Source organism: Rhinolophus sinicus, chromosome 15, assembly GCF_057876585.1.
Source record: "Rhinolophus sinicus isolate RSI-liver-muscle chromosome 15, RSI-T2T, whole genome shotgun sequence".
Classification (NCBI taxonomy): Eukaryota; Metazoa; Chordata; class Mammalia; order Chiroptera; family Rhinolophidae; genus Rhinolophus; species Rhinolophus sinicus.
Window position 1 is genome coordinate 48,598,440 of NC_142515.1, and position 19,753 is coordinate 48,618,192.

The following is a 19,753-nucleotide window of genomic DNA, read 5'->3' on the forward strand; positions in this document are numbered from 1 at the left end:
TCCAGCCTCAGCCTGGCTCACCTCTTGTCTCCACTGGCAGCTCCTATGACTGCCTCCTCGATGACCCCTTCGCGCCCGCCTGGCCCCAGCCCCCGGAGCTGCCTGGCATCGATTACTCAATGGATGAGCAGTGTCGCTTTGACTTTGGCACTGGGTACCACACCTGCTCTGCGGTGAGTTCCCGCTGGTCTCTGCCAGCCAGGGCACCAGAGCCATGTCTTGCTGTGACCCAGGCTGGGCATTCACAGAACACCTTCTGCCCAGCCAGGCTGGTGGTCAGGAGATGGGCCCACAGGCTCGGTGCCATTATGGGGATGCAGGGTGACCAGGGCCCAGGCCCTGCCACTTTCTGCTACCTACCTGCCCTGCCAAGTCCCTCCAATGGGGGCAGGCATGTGCAGTGGCTGGAGAATGTTTTAGCCCTGGGAAAGATGGGAACAGCTGTTCACCAGGGCCCAGGCAGAGGCTCAGGAAAGGGTCATTCCAGAGCAGGGGACTTTCTGAAGGGGCAGGCTTTGGTGACTTGAGTGCTTCAAACCCCCCATCCAGGAATGCAGCCCCCCCCAAACCCAGCTCTGCAGGACCAGGAAGCCCTGTGCATAGTCATCTTCCCCACTGCCCAGGCCACAATGGGACACGTGGCCTGCTTTGGAGTGTGGAGAAACAGCCTGGGTTATGGGATTTCAATGCCCAAATGCTGTATTTGTAAGGATAGTTGTCTGGATGCCAGGGGATGATAGGAAAGAAAAGCAAATTAGGGCTTCCCAGACAATCTATAACAGTTACCAACCTTTGGCATGTCTGGGTGAGATTAGAGGGACATGGGAGTCCTGACCTTGTCTGGGTGCTGCGGGGTCTGGGCTAGACCAGCAACCCCCTCGATGCTCGCCATGTGCACAGGGCTTAGGGGCATCAGTGGTTGCAGCCTGCATACAGTCTCAAACCCTAGTCCCTGCTCAGTGACCCAGTGGCTTCTGCAAAGGCAGAGAGGGAGGCCTGGAAAAGGAGACTAGGGGAGTGTGGGCTATGGCTGGCCCCTTTTTCGTGGTGCCCTGTTGGAGAGAGGAGGGGTCGCTGGAGGCAAGTGGCTAGGATCAAGCTTGAGGGTGTATGGGGCTCTGGATGGATGCCCACACCCCCGCCTTCCTTGCAGTGTTTGGGGCCCAGCTTCCATCACTCCCTCCTCTCTCTGTCACTGCTCTTTGCCCCCTGGACCCTGTGTCAGAGCTGGAGAGCTAATCCAGCCTGGTGACTCCATTCCCCTTCCCATGCAGTTCACGACCTTTGAGCCCTGCAAGCAGCTATGGTGCAGCCACCCTGACAATCCATACTTCTGCAAGACCAAGAAGGGGCCCCCGCTGGACGGGACTGAGTGTGCACCAGGCAAGGTACCTGAGGACTGGCATCTACAGCAGGAGTTACCCTCCTGGGTGTAGGTTCCAGGGGAACCCCTGCCTCCCCACCAACTGTGTAATGAATGTGTGTGTGAGGGGAGGGGGGCTGCTAAAGTACAGGTGTGAGCCCTGTGTGCATGGAGGCCTCACATGGACTCACACACATTCACACCTTTTCTTCTCTCCCACACCATAGCCTTTGCTTCTGTAGTTTTCAGAGTTTGGCATCACCTCATATGCTTACTCCCATTTCACAGATGAGGAGAATGAGGCCTAGTCAGGCTAAGGAACTTGTGGAGGTCACACAGACAGTGAGTAGCAGAGAAGGGATAAAGAGAGGACTCCATGTGTCCTGCCTGCTGCCTGCCCCCCATATGCTGTTTTTCCCACACACATGTTCACCCCTCACACCACCACCCCCAAACTTGACTTTTCACATATCTTCCTGGTGTGTGTTTGCTCCCTCGTGCATGTGTGGGGGCAGGGGTTCCTTTGTCAGGGGGAACTCGTGGTCAGGTGTGAGAGCCCTGCGCTGGGGTCTGAAACCTACCTCTGTTCTGTTGCTGGCCCGGCTCCGATCACTGTGTGGTGACCTTGGGCCATTCATTGAACTTCTCTAGCCCTGCTGACCCTGACCAAGTGTCCTTCCCATCCCATGTGGTTCTGAAGTCACTGAGTCACGTCAAAGCAAATGAGAGCGCTCGGAAGAGGCGGGGTGTTCAGAGAGGCTGATGATTACTCAGTCTCCGCTGTGAGCCCAGCCGCAGGGGACCTGCCCCCACAGCCTGTCCTCTGCCCTCCCTAGGCTCCTCCCACTCGCAGTGGTGAACCATCTGTCCTTCACAGAGATGGGGCTGCCCATGGCCTATATAGGCCGACTGGGCTCCAACCTTGGCAGGCTACTATTGTGGAGACTGAATATGCCGACTCCATATATATCAAAGTTCCAGGCCCTCTCCTGTCACAAGTTCACATAACAGTTCAGAAGTGGCTCTCAATTTGGGCTGCATATTGGAACCATCTGGGGAGCTTCAAAAGTCCCCACCCCCAGAACAGGGAGTGACTGCATAGAGAGATGAGCTCTCTCTTTGGGATGATAGAAATGTTCTAAAATTGAATTGTGGTGATGGTTGCACAACGCTATAAACTTATGAAAAAAAACAACAGCATTGAATTATATACTTGAAATGAGTGAATTTTATGGTATGTAAAATATATCTCTCATTATAGCTTCTTTAAAAAAAATCCCTTCCCCTAGAGATGCTGAGTCAGTTGGTCTGGGATGGAGCCAAGGCATCTGGAGTTCTAGAAGTTCCCCAGGTGACACCACGGCTGACAACCATTGCATTATCTCTCTAAAAAGACCCGAAGAGCTATGCTGTGTTTCTTTCCTGTTGCCCTATAGGAAAAAGAAAGGGAGTTAACTTTAGCTGAACTCTCCTTTGTCCCTGGCCCTGTGCTAAGGCTTTTGTAAGCGTTACTGCCTTCAGTTCTTAGAAGAGTCCCATTTAGCAGGTGAGTAAACTGAGGCTCAGCAAAGTTAAGTTATGCCTAAGCCACACACAGCTAGTAATGACTGAGCTGGGATTCAAACCCAAGCCTCTCGGACTCCGTGCCTGGAGTGTCTGGATAGGCCTCCCCGTGGGGCTGGCTTGCCTTCCATGAACACATCTGCTTGTGGCCCCTAGATGGTAATTTCAAGGTACGGAGCCAAGATTGACTCTAGATAGCGTGGGAAGATTGTTCTTCTCTTCCTTATCAGCGCTTTATTTCTCCCAGGGTGGGGAACAAATAATTACATAGTTATCACCACCATTGGTAATACTATCTGGCATTTCCGGAGGGCTGCGCGGGCCAGGCCTTATCTCATTGAATGCTCATTGCTATTAGCCCTCTGCTATTATCCATGTTGCACAGTTGAGGAATAGGCTCACCGAGGGGAGCTCTTTGCTGAAGGTCACTCAATTCATGGCAACAGTGGGCTTATGTGTAACCCGAGGCTTGTGACCCTTTCTTTGGGTTCATCTGTGGTGCCTACCAGCTGTGTCATTGCCTCGTTAGGCACCCTGTGTGCTAGGCAGCAGTGGCCCCAGGGTGACCTCACATCCTCTGTTCCATCCCAGTGGTGCTTCAAAGGTCACTGCATCTGGAAGTCACCGGAGCAGACTTACGGTCAGGACGGAGGCTGGAGTTCGTGGACCAACTTCGGGTCATGTTCACGGTCGTGCGGGGGTGGAGTGCGATCCCGTAGCAGAAACTGTGACAATCCCTTGTGAGTATGCTTGGCTGGGGCGGCAGGGCAGGGGGCCCCCCTCCTTAGGCCTCAAGGGCTTGAATGGGAAGGCCCTGGGGGGCAGGGCACAAGAGCGAGGGACCTTTGCAGGTGGCTGCATATTCTAATGCCTGAGTACCCAAAATTGTGAGGGGTGGGACGCAGATCTTTCCCACCTGGGTCTGACATCTCCCATTGGGTCTGACATCGGCAAATGGGTTTGAACCAGTGGTTTTCAAACTTGTGTGCCAAAGTTTTCCCAGAGAGTCTGGGGGGCTCAAGACTCTGCCAGTTTAACAGGCCCTTTTGTGACCCCGATCCTCTTGCTCACCTTTGAGGAAACACTGATCTAAATTGCTTCGCAGCCATGTCTTGAGAGAATAAATTCCCCAAGTTTGTTTTCTACCACGTGAAGCAAACCTTTTTTTAATTTTTCTTAACTTATCTCTTTCTAATATCAAATCCCCCCTTTCACCCTCCCACCCAACTTTCAGTATTCTGGGGGAGCATTCTATTTTCCCCTTTTTAATCCCGCCTGTAGGGGCCCCTCCCATGGTTTTGGAGCTTCTGAGTGTCGCTCTGCATTGACTCTATCTCCCAAGCTGAAGCAGCATGCTTAGAGCAGGCTCATGAGAGATGGGGCCTGGCCAGGGCCAGCATGTAGGCCTGCTGGCTCCAGGAACCAGGGGCTCTGAACCTCCGAGGGGCAGGGGCTGGCCCACCCGTATGCACTCAGATGGGGGGAGGACTGCAGGACAAGAGTCCTAGCATCGCAGTGGCTCAGTAGTGGTCTTCCCCCTTCTAGCATTCTCAGGACAAGTCCTTCATACTCTGTTGTTTACCTCCAGGGATGGGAAGCTCACTACCTTATGCTCCTATGTTGGATGACTATACAGGCCTTTCACACATCTGAGCCAAAATGAACTGCCTTGTAACTTCCACCAGTTAGGGGTATGAAAGGTGGGGTTAGAGAAACTCATTAACACCCACTCTGAACAAACCACCTTCCACTCGTGACAGATGATTATCCCCTTGGTCAAAGTTACCACTTATTGAATTTCTCTGCAATAATAAGTTTTTATTTTGTGAGACTTAAATGAAATAATATGTGTACTCTCAGCACTATGCCCGGCCCAGGTGAAGCACTAATAAATGACAGCTGCTGTTACATTTGTTATGGTGTATCAAGCACTTTCTTTGTGCCAAGTGAGCACTAAACACTTTCCTGCACAAACCCATTACTTCTCGCAGTACCTCTGAGCAGAGTACCTCCTGCACTTGGATACGTAGTATCAACAATCTTCCCTATCCTCTGAATTTCATGGAGAAGAGACTACAGGTTGCTTTAAAATACCGTTTACTTATTGTTCACAGACGCACCAGGAAGTAGGTAAAATAAGAGGTATTATGTTCCTTCCTTTAAAGGGGAAATTAAAGCACAGCAAGACTAAGTGACTTACCCAAGACTGCAGTCAGGACTTGGGGTTAGATTTCACCAGACCTTCTGATTTCAAATCCAAGTCTCCTCTACCACCCCTTTGTCTGTTACGATATTAAATGGAAGTGGATGCAAATAGGAATAGTTGAGTCATTTATTAAATGCCTGTGGTCTGTCAGGCCCTGTGTAACAATTGAAAGAATATAGAATGAAGATGAATAAGGCTGATTTCTCTTCAGCCCACTTGGGATGGTTAGTCATTCCCATCTTCCCCGTCTCTTGCCCAGCCCTTTTTACCCCTTTCTCCTCCTCTTCCTACACCACACACACACACACACACACACACACACACACACACACACACACAGTGGAATAGGTGACATATGTCTGAAGGGTGGACCGGAGGGATTCAGCAGGCTCTGAGCTCAGCAGCCCCATAGTTGGGGTCCCTCTCTAGTTTATAAGTTAGTGGTATCCTAAACAGCGGAGCTGCCCCTGCTGGCCGTGTGGGAGGCCTGGCCCTCCCCAGCCTTCCTAGCCAGCAAAGTCACTGAGTTGCCCTTTGCCTGCCCCAGCCCAGCCTACGGAGGCCGCCTGTGCTCAGGACCCATGTTCCAGTACCAGGTCTGCAACAGCGAGGAGTGTCCGGGGCCCTACGAGGACTTCCGGGCCCAGCAGTGTGCCAAGCGCAACTCCTACTACATCCATCAGAACACCAAGCACAGCTGGCTGCCCTACGAGCCTGATGACGGTGAGCAGGCCCTGCTCTTCCTCTGACCCCACGTGTCCTTGGGCATCTGCTAGGCAGGGCGTCCCATGCCTGGGCCCACCAGTGTGGGTGGAGGGACAGTGAGGGTACCCAAGGGACATTGCAGTCGTCTGTGCAAGCCTTTCCATTGTGTGCCTGAGGTGTCCTCATCAAAGCCAGCCCTGGTTTCTATACTTACAACGACTGTTTCTGGAGATGCAAGGACACGTCTGGAGCAAGGGCATTTCACCCAGAGGTGCTGTGATACCAGCGGCCGTGCTGGCTACTGTGTTTCGCCGAAAATAAGACCTAACTGGAAAACAAGCCCTAGCATGATTTTTCAGGATGACATCCCCTGAACATAAACCCTAATGCGTCTTTTGGAGCAAAAATTAATATAAGACACGGTCTTATTTTCGCGGAAATATGGTATTGGGGTTGGTGCCTTTCACACATGTTCTTACCTGTCGAGGAAGGCACTGTACAGGTGTAGTCTCCCCTCGCTTTGCAAAACCAGTGTCCTGAAAAGCTCAGTCCTGTCACATGCCATGGTTTTAGATTTTATGATTGTGCTACCATTTTAGCAATTAATGAAAGTAATATGAAAGGTGAGCAGATGGGAGCCTACGGGACTCCCTCCAGGCTTCTCTGGGAAAGACGCAGGTCTTGGGACCAAGCCACACAGGGGACCAAGCCAGTGCCAGTGCCTGTCTGTTGTGGCACATTTCCAGTGACGGCTCTTGTAGTGGTAGAGAGAAGCCAGCGAAGGGCAGGGATTCACAGTGCCTTCGAACCCTCAGGCTGAAAGGGCCTTGACAGCCCTCTGAGCCCACCTCCCCCTGCTGGTCTCTTCATGGTCCTTCTACAGATGGATGCTCACCCTACCACACAGCCAGGGCCAATTAGAACCACTTTTCCTCTCCTAAGCCCTGGTCACCTCTTTTTAGCCCTGGTTGCAGAGGATCAATTGTAGTACCCTCAGCTCTTCAGCTCATGTTTAGAATGTTAGTCTTTGAGTTAGAAGGGACCTCGGAGGCCTGTCCATTGCCGGCCAATGCACAGACCCCTCTGGAACATGCTTACAGGGAGCCTCTTCCCTCTGCTTGGATTCGTTTTGCTCTGGGGAGCTTACCACCCCCTCGCCACTGCGGGCTGGCTTCCGTGGCTGCCCCAAGACCCGCCTGCCCCGGGGCCTGGTGGTCAGGGTCCTTCCTGTCTTTGGGTGGTTGGAGCCCAACCCCTCGGCCCAGGCCCAGGTCCCACCAGGAATCTGGCTCCCATGTGTGAAATCCACAGAGGTATGGGATGTTGTGGCTCCGGACTCAAGTCCTGAGTGCTGGGGAAGGATGTCACTAGGTATTGAGGGGAGCCCGGGACAGGAGCCAGACCAGGACAGGTTCCTTAGAAATGTGGCTGAGGGAGTGGCTCGCAGATCCATTCAGAACCCAGACAAGCCACCGCAGCATGGGATGAGGGTGGGATGGGGGGGGACTGTGAGGGGTGGTGAGGCTGATGGGGTGGCTGGACGTTGAGTTTTCCCAGGACTTTTAGACAAATTCCAGGAAGTTAGCTAAGCCCCAACCTTTCTTTTTCTAAGAAACTCAGCGAGGGTTAATATACGTTCTCTGACACCTCCTTTTGAGGACATCAATAACCAAGATAAAGAAGAGAACATTTAATTGTTAGTCCTAGAAAGGACCCCCTTTCCTCCCTGACTGCTGCTCTATTTTACAGACCCAAACACAGACCACTGTTCTGCCTGCCTTTCAAGCAGCCTTCTAATGTTTATACGCATGTTAAGATACACCCTCATACATGTGACTGGTGACATGTACATAGAGAGCAGGACTCAAGGCAGACTGCCTGGGTTAGAATCCTGCCTCTTCCACTCACAGCTTATGTCGCTGTGTGGCCTTGAGCAAATTCCTTAACCTCTCTGGTTCTCAGTTCTCTCCTCTGTAGTGTTAGGAACAACTCCCTTGGGGCTATTGAGAGTTTTAAATGAGTTAATTCACGAAAAGCACTTAAAGTTATACATGCAGAGTGTGTAAAGGTTTTGGGAGCATCTGGCACATAGGGAACATTCACTGAATGTTGGCTTGCGATTATTGTTACTATTATTATTTTATCACTTGATTTTTTCCTCAACAACCTGATGTGGCACTTCACTGAGCAAGGATAATAAAAAGGGAACTGAGGCCTGGAAAGGTCAGATAATGTGCCCAAGGTCACATGGCTAATAAATGACAAAACAGGAATTTGAAGCCCCAGCCCCAGTGCCCCCTGCACTGCACCGAGCTGGCCCCCGAAGCTTCCTGCTTGGGCCATGTGCTGATGTCCTGGGCCAGCTCACTTTCTCCTAGCCCAGCTGGGGGCTCATATGGTGCCTCTCCCTACAGACGCCCAGAAGTGTGAGCTGATTTGCCAGTCGGAGGACACAGGGGACGTGGTCTTCATGAACCAGGTGGTACACGATGGGACACGATGCAGTTACCGGGACCCCTACAGCGTCTGTGCCCGTGGCGAGTGTGTGGTAGGTGCCCCCCTCCAGACCACCCACCCTCTGCCATCCCCGGGAACCTGGAGGGCTACACTGCCTGCCCCTTATGAAGACAAGCATTGCCTCACTGTCCCCACCCGTGACACTCCTTGGTCCTCAGCATAGCCCTGGGATGCTGGAAAGTAGCGCTCAGCCCCATGCACGAGGGGAGGAGTGGGCCAGTGTTAAGACCTTTCCCATGTCGCATGCGTGTTTGTGGCAGAGCCCATCTGGGAAGACCGCTTGGTACAGGGTCCTCTGGTTCTTGGGCCTGGGGACCAGGGAGGGAGCCACAGGCTGCTGACCCCAGGGTGGCGATAGGGGCATGGGAGCCTCCTCCCACTGACCCCACCTTTGGCCTCAGCCCGTTGGCTGTGACAAGGAGGTGGGTTCCATGAAGGCAGATGACAAGTGCGGGGTCTGTGGCGGCGACAACTCCCACTGCAGGACTGTGAAGGGGACGCTGGGCAAGGCCTCTAAGCAAGCAGGTGAGCAGGCTGGGGCGGAGGGGGTGATGGGGACTGACTGGGGTTGTGGCCCAGCCAGGGTTCCTAGAGCTGGAGCCATCCCTCAGGTGGGCACCCGCTCCTTGAGCTGGGCCACAGTGCACAGTGGGGAGGAGGGGCCTTAGAGCCTGTCTCCAAACCTTCCCTGGCTTCCCAGGGCTGGTGAGTCAGGAAGCTACACCTGGTCACCTCATTTTCTAGGTGATGTGCTGCCAGTCTTTGGGGTCAGCAGGTCAGAAGCATTTTCCTACGAGGCGATGTGTTGTGTCAGGAGCTCAGCCATCTCTTGGGCTCTGGGGCTATTGGTGGGAGTGAGGGTTCATACACGTTTAAAAGTATGGCCCAGTCTGAACTGGCAATGTGCTTTTCTTTTCTCCTCTCACATTTAACAAAACAAAACAAAACCTGTGGTACCTCCTGCTTTGAAACTCCTGGTACCTTTGAGTTCCTTCCCTTCCCTTCCCACCTTCAATCTGGCCAAAGTTGCTGTTGAAAAGGCCAGATATCGGTCCTTTACACTTTAGTATACACTAGATTCGTTTCTCCTCTGGGGATGTTACAGCTTTGCCTCACCTCTCCTTGTTGTAGGGGATTGGTGGCTCTGAGAGAGGTTTGTTTCCATGTCTTGGGTTGGCAGGGCCATGGCGGCCCAGGGCAGCCATGTTAGATATTCATGGCCTGTTTCACCTAAATCCCTGCAATGGCTTAAGGTGTGAGAAGAAAGTGGGGAGGGAAAAATCAGTAGAGAAGAGGAGAGTTAAGCAAGTGGGAAATAATAGCAACTCACACACACAGAGAGCCCCTTAGAATTCACAGAGCATTTTCAGTTACAGCAGCTCATTTGATCCTTTTAGCACTTTGTGGGGAAGGGCCCACACCGTTTTTACAGATCAGGAAACTGAGGTTCCTGGGTACCTGCAGGGCTAGAGGGGAATGGGGGATGCTGGGCAGTGGGATCGCCAGTTCACAGTGCTCACGGCTTTTCTGGATCCTCTGTGGCAGGAGCTCTCAAGCTGGTACAGATCCCAGCGGGTGCCAGGCACATCCAGATTGAGGAGCTGGAGAAGGCCTCCCACCACATTGGTGAGTGCCAGGGTGCTGCTGGGGGAGGGGCAGTCAGGCCCCAGGACCTGCCTCCAGGTTTGAGTGAGCTGGGAGAGCAGGGGAGAGGGTTCTAATGCAAGGGGGATTGCATAAATTTGAATCATGGCAGAGAAGCCCTTTTTCTTTTATTTTTCTGTGGTTCAGCAGTTTGGACTGGGCTTAGGTGGGTGCTGTTTCCCCCTGATGGCCTGGACTCACTCATGCAAGGGCAGTCGGCTGATGGGTCTGTAGTGACCTGGTTGGTACTGGCTGTCTGTTGGGGTTACGGGGGTGACAGTGCCAGTCCCCAGCCGGCTAGCCCAGGGTTATATATGTGACGTCTGTCACATGGTCCTCAGGAGTGGTGAGAGCGGGCAAGCCCAGCGTTCAAGTACTTTTCAAGTCTGTGCTTGCATCGAGCTTTTTAAGGTCCAACTGGCCCTAGCACGTCTTGTGGCCAAACCCAGACGCATGGGGGTAAAAACAGACCATGTCTTGATGGGAAACGTGGTAGAGTCACAGTGCAGTGGGGCGTGGGTACAGGAATAGGAGGAATTGGTAGCCATTTTTGCATCCTACCACGTGGGTGCTTAAATTATTCTCATTATAAAGACAGACACACAGGCACCAAACTAGATGCCCACCCTTAATACTTACAACAGATATACTACTGTATAGCCCAGACAGATGAAAAATTAGGACCCCCAAGTAAATCAATAAAATTCAAATGAAGAACATTAATGTAATGGGAGAGATGTGTTTTGTTGGTTCGTTTGCTTTGTTTTGTTTTTGCTGAAACTAAATTGACAGTCAAAAAATGAGCATGTCCAGAACAGGCAAATCCATAGAGACAGAAAATAGATTAGTTGTTGTCAGGGGCTGGGGAGAGGGGGGAGTGACTGCTAATGGGTCTCAGATTTCTTTGGGGGATGATGAAAGTGTTATGGAATTAGATAGTGGAGATGATTGCACAACTTTGTGAATACACTAAAAATCACTGAAGCGCACACTTTAAAAGGGTGGATTGTATGGTGTGTGAATTGTATCTGAATTTAAAGCACATAAACATGGTTTGGAGCAGAATCCTGGCAGACAGGAGTGCAGCAGGTTGGAGCCTGCACTTTGGGCAATGGCTGCGTTCTCTCATACTTGTCTGTGTTCAGACCCCTTGCAGAGTACACAGGGGCTACAATGTCACCCAGCCTTGGCATGTCACAGAGGCCCCTCCTACCTGTTATGCCCACTGAGTCACACTGCTTGGCATAAACATGAACACAAAATATATCATCTCTGGGAGGGTTCATATATTACAAGAATGCTGATATTTATATTGTTAGATTATCCTCAAAATAATACAAACATTTTTTTGAAGTCTCCTGGAGAACTTGTCCTGCCTTGGAAAATAGATCTATCTTAGCACAGCTGTTGTTGATATGGTAGGCACCTGAGAGCGTGTAGTCTAAGCAGGCATGGGGCACAAGGGGAAACTGAGGCCCAAAGTAGATGGGGGCCCTCTGTGTGCCCCGATTCATCTATGAGGTGAGCCAGTCTGGGCCCCGGTTTTCTGTCTCTTGCCCTCTCCGCCACGCCTTTCTGCATGAGGAGGATGAGTTTGGAGGGCTTTGGCTTGGGCAACTCCCTGCCCACTAGTCAATCTGGCTCTGGGGATTGTACCAGAACAGGGGCCGGGGAGAGGTGGGGTCAAGGAGAGAAGCGTCATTTATTCCAGAAGAGGATGGAGCTCACAGGCTATTACTGCACCCCCGTGGGTGATTTCATAATATCAGCAGCCCGTGGGCCTCGGCTAGCCCCTGCCATTTCCCTGTCACCAGAAGTCTAGGCCTGGATCTTCAGCAGGTAGGGAGTGATTCACGTAGCTTCTGTGGAGGTCGGGCATTGGCTCCTAGCACTTGGGGTAGACTCAGTGTGGGCACACTCGCCCGTGTGTTTCCTGGGTGAGTTCCCTAAAAGGGTTGGAGCTCTGCAGGAACTGGGACAGGGAAGGGAGTGGAACCCGACATTTGCACAGGTTGTATGTCAGGTACATACAGGACCTCAGTAAAAACGTGCGAACTATGTATGTATGAGTGTGTGCGTGTATGCACATGTACCCGTGTGTGTGTGTGCATGCACGCGTACACACGTTCTGGGCAAGCCCAGGACAGGTGGCAGTCTTGGCAACGAAGGCCAAAGCCATATCCAAACTCGTTTGGGGACATCGGCTCTTTAAAAGGAAGAGAAGTCACACAGTTCATGTCTCCCACGTGTTGGGCCTTGAGCTGGCACTTTTTGTACATTATCTCATTGAAGCTTCACGACGATCCATGAAGGCTCTTGTTATATCCCATTATGTAGTTGGGGAAAGAAGCGCTGGGAGGTTAAGATAGTTGCCTACGGTACAGAGTGGGTCAGTGGTAGTGCCAGGACTCAGAGCTAGGCCTGGATGGTAGAGTCCATGTTGTGTCCAGCCCGCCACCCCTTGGAATGAGGGGTGTACAGCAGGGGGTGGGGATGATGGCTCCCTGTGAGGTATGGGAGCAGACAAGGGTGATGGGAAGATTTGAGGCTGGGCCCAGCCTGAGGAGCTGCCCAGCTGCAGCCTAGAGGGTCTGGCAACTTTGAGGGTTGAGAGACATCAGAGATGAGGGGTCCGCTCTCCTCTTCCCACTCAGCAGAGACGTTGGTTCTCCAGAGAACTGGGCCACCAGCCCACTGTGTGTCCAGGACAAACCCCTGCCCCTCTTAGAGCCTCTCATTCCCCATCTGAATTAATAATAGCACCAACTTCAGGATGTGTGTCAGGATTCCACTGAGGCAGTTAGCAAAGGGACCAATCCATGGTTAGTGCTCTGGATATTGGCTCCTGTATTACAGTTACACTGATGGTTTTATCTGCACCAGGAAGGGCCTCCCCAGGGCTTTGGAGTCTTGCCCACCCCACCTGGCTGAGGGGCTCAGGTCCCAGGCTGCAACCCTTCCCCAACCCCTGCTGCTTCCAGGGCAGCCAAGGTTGCAACTCAGGACTTTGCCAGGTGTCTGCACCTACAAAACTCCCACCTGACATCTTTTAGCTACTCACTAACTGGGACTTTTAGGGGGTAGAAATTTACAGATGTTGAACAAACTCCCACTTCATGCCAGGCTCTGTGCTGGGCCAAGGACGCTGAGAAGATGATGAGTTGACAGGCTGTGGGAGAGACGAGACTTGTATAATTGGTACAGTGCTAAGAGTCAGACACTTCTGATGATGGTAATAGTGCCTACCATTTGTTAAGTACCTACTACATACTATGCTCTCTGCCTAGTTTTTTACACATATGAACTCCTTTAAATGTCCCAAGAGCACCTAGGGGGGAGTACTGCAATTATCCTTATCTAGGTACAATTATTCCCATTTTACAGATGGTGAAACTGAGGCAGCACAGGGAGGCTAAGGATCTTCCCCATGATCAAGATCTGACTTCAGCACCTGTGCACTTAACTTCTATGCTCTGCTGTAGAAGTTTTAGGGAGAGTAAATCCCTGAAGACTGGGCAATCAAAAAGGGCTTCCTAGAGGAGGGGAGAATTATGCTGAGCCTTAAATATGGGTGGATATTAGGCAGGCAGGAAGAAGGGAAAACAGTGAGGGTAGGAGGAATGGTATGAGCCAGGGTCCAGAGGCAGGGATGCTGTATGGGGCATGTGGTGGCCCGTCTGACTGGAGAGACGTTTAGGTGGGAAGGAGTGACAGGTAGATAGGGGGCCCCATGGCGCCCGCTGGGAAGGCCTTGAAATCCTCGAGGAAGTCTGGCTCGTGCTCCTGTGGAGCGGACCAGAAATCTGTGTGCCCCTCTCTCCCTGGCCAGCTGTGAAGAACCAGGTCACAGACAGCTTCATCCTCAACCCCAAGGGCAAGGAAGCTACAAGCCGGACCTTCACGGCGATGGGCCTGGAGTGGGAGTTCGCAGTAGAGGATGCCAAGGAAAGCCTCAAGACCAGTGGGCCCCTGCCCGAAGCCATTGCCGTCCTGGTGAGTCCCCAGCCTGCACCGTGTCTCCTGCTCATGCCCCTGCTGCCCAGCCTGGTCACCCTAGCTCACCGACTCTGCTGCCAAGCCAGCACAAGCCTGATGGAAATTCTCCTGTTCCACTGTCTTCAGAAGCCTGGGCAAAGCCAAGGTGTCCTCGTCCCAGGCTAGCTCCTCATCTGTGCTTTACAGGCTGGCAGGATGGCACGTGAGGAAGGAAAAAGGAAGTTGTCTTGCTGTCAGGCTAGAGATGCCACACACAGGGAGTCTGTTCTCCTTAATGTAGGTTCAGGAAGGGGGCCTGGAAGGAGCGGGAGGGACTGGCATTCGTTCCCTGTGTTGTCCTGGCATCATCCAGAATCAGCATTGCCAAAAGTCAGTCGGCAATGGAAGCCGGGGTGTTGTCTGGCACTGCTGGCTTCCTGAGAGGGGTACAGGGCCACTGTCCTGGCTGGGGTCCACTGCTGCCCAGCTCCTCTTTGTAGACCGTAGGCCAAGGCTTCTGGAGTAGGGATTGTTAACCCAGGAAAGCAGACCAGAAGAGGCTCTGTCTTTAGTGCCCTTGGTGCTGGTTGGTGGCAGGAGACCTTGGACAGAGTTTGTTCCTGAGGCTACCCTCTCTAATTAGGGAGATTCTGGAGGGCAGGGTCTAAGACCTGTTGGTGCCAGCATATTTCTTCAATCCAACCTGTATTTTCTATGCACCTATGGTTACTGACCACCATACATCGATGGCCAATTGATTTTCAACAAGGCTACCAAGACCATTCAATGGGAAAAATTTAATCTCTTAAACTAGTGGTACTGGGACAAAGGGATCTCCACATGTAAAAGAGTGGAGTTGGACCCTTACCTGACATCATACACAAAAATTAGCTCAAAATAGATCAAAGACCTAAGTACAAGAGCTTAAACCATAGAACTCTGAGAGAAAACAGGGATAAATCTCATGACATGGAATTCTTAGATATGACACCAAAAGCATGAGCAACAAAAGAAAAAATAGATAAATTGGTCTTCAGGGAAATTGAAAACTTTTATACATCAAAGGACATTATCAAGAGTGAGAAGACACCCTACAGAATGGGAGAAAAGATTTGTAATCATATCTGGTAAGAGTCTAGTATCCAGTCTGCTCTTCTAGAGTCAGGCAGTGTGGATACTCTGGTGAGCTGGACAGACCAACAGACGTGGTTCCTGCCCATGTTAGAGCTTCGGTCTGTGGGACGGGAGAGCACACAGGCTGTGCTCGGGCCTGGCACACAGTAGGTGCTTCGCCTGAGTTTGCCTTGTGGCTGCTGGTCTGAAAGACCTCCCTAGGTCACACTTGGTGCTGTCCTTCTCCTGGTGTTCACTGGTTCTGCTTCTGACCCCACATCCTTCCCTTTGACCCGCCACCCCGGCTCCCCGAAGCTGGCCTTGCTTCTCTGCTCCCCAGTCCTGTGCCATCTCCTCCATCTCCCCCCAGATGCTCCCGTCCGCTGAGGGAGGCCCCCGTGGCAGTCTGGCCTACAAGTACGTCATCCATGAGGACCTGCTGCCCCTTATCGGGAGCAACAACGTGCTCCTGGAGGAGACGGACACCTACGAGTGGGCGCTCAAGAGCTGGGCCCCCTGCACCAAGGCCTGCGGAGGAGGTACGAGCTGCCCCAACATGCAGCTGCCTTGTGGGGGCCGCCCAGGGCCTCTCAGAAGGAGTGGCCAGAGGGCTGACATTGACTCCATTGGACGTGTCCCCAGCTCATGCCTCAGTTTCTCCTGGAAGAACTCTGGGGTGTGGAAGCCTGTCCGGGTAGGGCCTTTGGGGTGGAGCTGAAGTGCTAGAGCAATATCCAGGGCAGGGCCTATTCACTACAAAAGCTCATCAGCCATCCAGAGCCTATCCCCAGCCACTACACCTGGGACATATGAAATAGGCTGATCAAGGAAGGCTTCCTCAGGAAGTGACTTGGGCAGGAGGGAGTGCAAAGGCACACGGGGTGGCATTGGCCCTCCAGGCTCTCCAGAGCTTAGTGCCCCCCAGGCCCTGGGCAGGGCAGTGGGCGTCTGGCAGGACCAGGCCACAGCAGCCTGCCTTCTCCACAGGTATCCAGTTCACAAAATATGGCTGTCGGCGCCGACGAGACCACCACATGGTACAGCGGCACCTCTGTGATCACAAGAAGAGGCCCAAGCCCATCCGCCGGCGCTGCAACCAGCACCAGTGCCCCCAGCCAGAGTGAGTGCCTGGGGGAGGAAGAAGGAGCCTGATCCCATGCCCGGGGGGTTGCAGACTGGGTGTTGCAGACCTTCTGTCAGCCCTGGCCCCAGAGGAGGGCCTGCAGAGCCTGCTTCCTCCCGCCTGCAGTCTAGAGACACAGCCCCTGCAGGCAGGGCTTCCTGAGCAGAGGGTAGCCCATGCCAGGCTCTGCCCACAGCCAGGGCTGCCCTCCTGTCCATTCAGTTCCTCTGGGTTTCTGGATGAACTTCTTCTCCCAGAAGGAAGATGCTTCCTTTGTTCTGTCACTCCCAGCATTCTTTTACAGATGGGGAAACTATCTGGGGACACAGCTTTCCCTCAGTGATTTGTGGGGTCCGTGGAGGTGAAGCAGATTTCAGTGCTTCCAAGCTCCAGGCCCCAGGGCAGAGCGCTGTCCACCAGCTCTTTCCAGCCTGATCGTCTGGGCTACAGACTCAGCCTGGCCTACTGGCCCCCCCAGCGGTGGTCTAGCCCCTGATTGGAGTTCCCTGGCCTGAGGATACAGGCTCTTTTGAGCCCAGGGTCATGTTCTTGGGGTTGTTTACAGGGGGCTTTGGGAAGAGGAAAAAGCTGTGACTTGTGGAGGATTCAACAGGAGGCCTCTGAGCTCGTCCCTGAGCCCCCAGGCAGGGTAACTGGCCAGTAGGAAACCTCAGAGAGCCAGATCCACCCTCCTGTCTGTCTAGGAGTCCTCCCGGGGTGGGGGCAGAGGGGGAGGCGGGTGTTGACTGGCCTCGATGACCCACAGCAGCTCCTACTCCCTCATGCTGGGGTAGCTCCAGGGCCAGGACAGGAACTGATGACCAGCTCTAGAGCCCACCACAGCCACCCGGTGCCCAGCGCAGGCCGTAATCCCCAGCCCCTTGGCCCTCCATGCTTCCCTTTTATGTCTTACTTACGCTGTTATTCGGACCACGTCCCCTGCAAATGTCTATGATCAAAGAGCATGCAAGGCTAAGAGGTCACTCACCCTGGCTTGTCTGTAAAATGGCCCAGTGAAGTTTGGGGGTGGTTTGGTTTTGTGTTTTAAAGGAAGAGGTCGGCTGAAAGAGCCCTGGTTTACCACCTACTTAGCTGACCAGCCCCAATGCTATGTAGGTACTGACAGGGATCGTAAGGGTGCCTTCATTTATTACATGCCTACTTCATGCTATGCACTCTGCCAATTGCTTTATGTATATGAAGTCCTTTAATTGCCCCCAGATCTCCATGGCAGGGGGTTCTGTTATACAAGCTGTGGCTCTCATCTTTTTGTGCATTGCCATATCTCAGCACCTAGGACAGTGCCTGCGCACAGTAGACATTCAAATATATATCTATGAGGTGTAGAGAGACTCCTGATGTAAGGTCGAGGTCACTGAGGCTTCCAGGGTTTAAGAGCCAGCCCAAGGATATGCAGGGTGCTAGGATTTAAAAATGCATTAGACCCATTTTTCAGATGAAGAGACAGAGGAGACATTAAGTGACTTTCCTGAGGCCACACAGCCTGGCAGCTAGCTGCAGAGCCAGGTAGACGGTTGTCTTGGCCCCCAAGCATTCTGAAGCCCAAATCTATTCTCTGGCTCCTGCCTGCAGTGGTTCAGTGGGTGTGAGTGACCCTGGGAGAAAGTGTCCCTATGGTCCCACCTCCCCTCCACCTTCTGCCTTATCTTTCTTTAGGTGGGTGTTGGAGGAGTGGGGTACCTGCAGCCGGAGCTGCGGGAAACTGGGGGTGCAGACTCGGGGGGTACAATGCCTGCTGCCTCTCTCCAATGGTACCCACAAGACCATGCCAGCCAAAGCCTGCCCTGGGGATCGGCCCGAGGCCCGGCGGCCCTGCCTCCGAGTGCCCTGCCCAGCACAGTGGCGGACGGGAGCCTGGTCCCAGGTGAGCTGTCCTTAGAGGGTGGGAGGGGCTGGGCCAATGGGGCACCTACTCTGGGGAGTCAGGTAGAAGGTGGGTTTGGATGGGGAAACCGTAGAGAGATCTTCTGGTGCTCCCTGCAGACAGTTACTGGCTGACTTTTTCTCCCCTTATCGGATCTGGTTTTTCTCAAAACTAAGTGGAACAAGTCCCATGTACACTGGGCCATGGCTCTGGGCTGGGCCTTTACATTCATTCACCGTTTGCGTTGACCTTCACGCAGTGCTAGGAGATGTGGGTGATAGCTCCATGTTACAGATGAGCAAATTGAAGCACATTCTTCCAGTCACGATATAGTTACTGACTGCCAACTACATGCCAGGCACACTGAACGAGGAATGTCAGGAACCCAGCATCAGCCACAGACAGAGCTGATTCTTGTGCTTGTAGAGCTTACCGTCCAGTGAGAAAGACATAAGGGAAAAGTAAACCAGTAACAAAAGCACTTACAGGTTGCAGTTGGAGCTGTGTGGGAAGTGAATGATTTAATGAATCAGGGAGGGCCTCTCTGAGGAGGTGACCTTTGAGTTGAGACCTGAGGGATGAGGCAGGAACAACCTTGCCTTGTTCCAGAAGCCAAAAGGACAATGAGACTGGAGCTTAATGAAAGGGCAGAGGCTGTGGCAGGGCATTGGAGAGGATGACAGGGCTTTATAAGGAGTTAGAACATGTCAGAACAATGGGAAAATACTGAAGGGTTTTAACATGGGTGTTAGAAGCTCTGATTTCAGGATTAAAGGGTCATCTGGCAGCTCTGTAGGAAGTTCATTGTTGGGAGGCCAGCGTAGAAAAAGAAACATAGTCAGAAGCCTGTGGGGCTGTGGCTTAGCCCTGGAAGTGGCCACAGGGACAGTTTTCGATGTCTTGGGTTTTCTTTTAAAAATTCATTTGATATGAACCTTGAGGACATTATACTCAGTGAAATAAGCCAGACACAACATGACAAATACTGTGTGATTCCACGTATATGAGGTGCTGGAGTAGTTAAATTCATAAAGAAGGTAGGAGGGTGGTTTCCAGGGGCTCGGGGAGGGAGGAATAGGGAGTTAGTGTTTCATGGAGACAGGGCGGAGATGGATGGTGGTGATGGTTGCACAACAATGGGAATGAACTTGACGCCGCTGAACTGTACACTTAAAAATGACTAAAATGGTAAATTTTATGTTATGTATATTTTACCACAATTTTAAAAACCTCATTTGATCAAGGAGATAAGCACAGTGATGCTTATCGTAATATTAAAAGCAAAATATTAGGAAATATCTTAAAATGTGCATCTATCAGAGATTGGGCAAAAAATCATGGTCTGTTCATACAATAAAATACTATATAACAAGAAAACCAAACAAGCTCGAACTGTACTCATCAGCATAGATAAACCTCAGAAAAATAAATTCAGGTAGAAAAAGCCCTGAAGTATGAAGAGAAAAGCGCTTCCAATGAGACACCATTTACTTAAAGCCTAAAAAGGCACAACATAATATTTGGAAATGTGCCAGAATGCTGAGTTTATTAAAGCTGCTGGTGGCATTCAAACAGGTTTTCCTGAGCAACTTCCTCCTACTTTTCTGTATGCTTGAAGTATTGCATCATAAAGAGTATTTTTAAATAAGCAAAATCCCC

The 19,753-nt window shown here is 52.1% G+C and overlaps 1 protein-coding gene across 4 annotated transcripts in view; it reads left to right on the forward strand.

Moving 5' to 3' along the window:
* ADAMTS14 (ADAM metallopeptidase with thrombospondin type 1 motif 14) overlaps nucleotides 1-19,753 on the forward strand; it is an 83,371-nt gene that overhangs the window by 55,717 nt on the left and 7,901 nt on the right. For all 4 annotated transcript variants that reach the window (XM_074339551.2, XM_074339553.2, XM_074339552.2 and 1 more), the window contains exons 9-19: nucleotides 41-173; nucleotides 1,275-1,388; nucleotides 3,518-3,666; nucleotides 5,680-5,855; nucleotides 8,252-8,385; nucleotides 8,756-8,879; nucleotides 9,900-9,980; nucleotides 13,828-13,991; nucleotides 15,457-15,625; nucleotides 16,074-16,206; nucleotides 17,887-18,094. In XM_074339551.2, coding sequence (XP_074195652.1) covers nucleotides 41-173; nucleotides 1,275-1,388; nucleotides 3,518-3,666; nucleotides 5,680-5,855; nucleotides 8,252-8,385; nucleotides 8,756-8,879; nucleotides 9,900-9,980; nucleotides 13,828-13,991; nucleotides 15,457-15,625; nucleotides 16,074-16,206; nucleotides 17,887-18,094 — 1,585 coding nt within the window. The remainder of the gene's footprint in view (nucleotides 1-40; nucleotides 174-1,274; nucleotides 1,389-3,517; nucleotides 3,667-5,679; nucleotides 5,856-8,251; nucleotides 8,386-8,755; nucleotides 8,880-9,899; nucleotides 9,981-13,827; nucleotides 13,992-15,456; nucleotides 15,626-16,073; nucleotides 16,207-17,886; nucleotides 18,095-19,753) is intronic.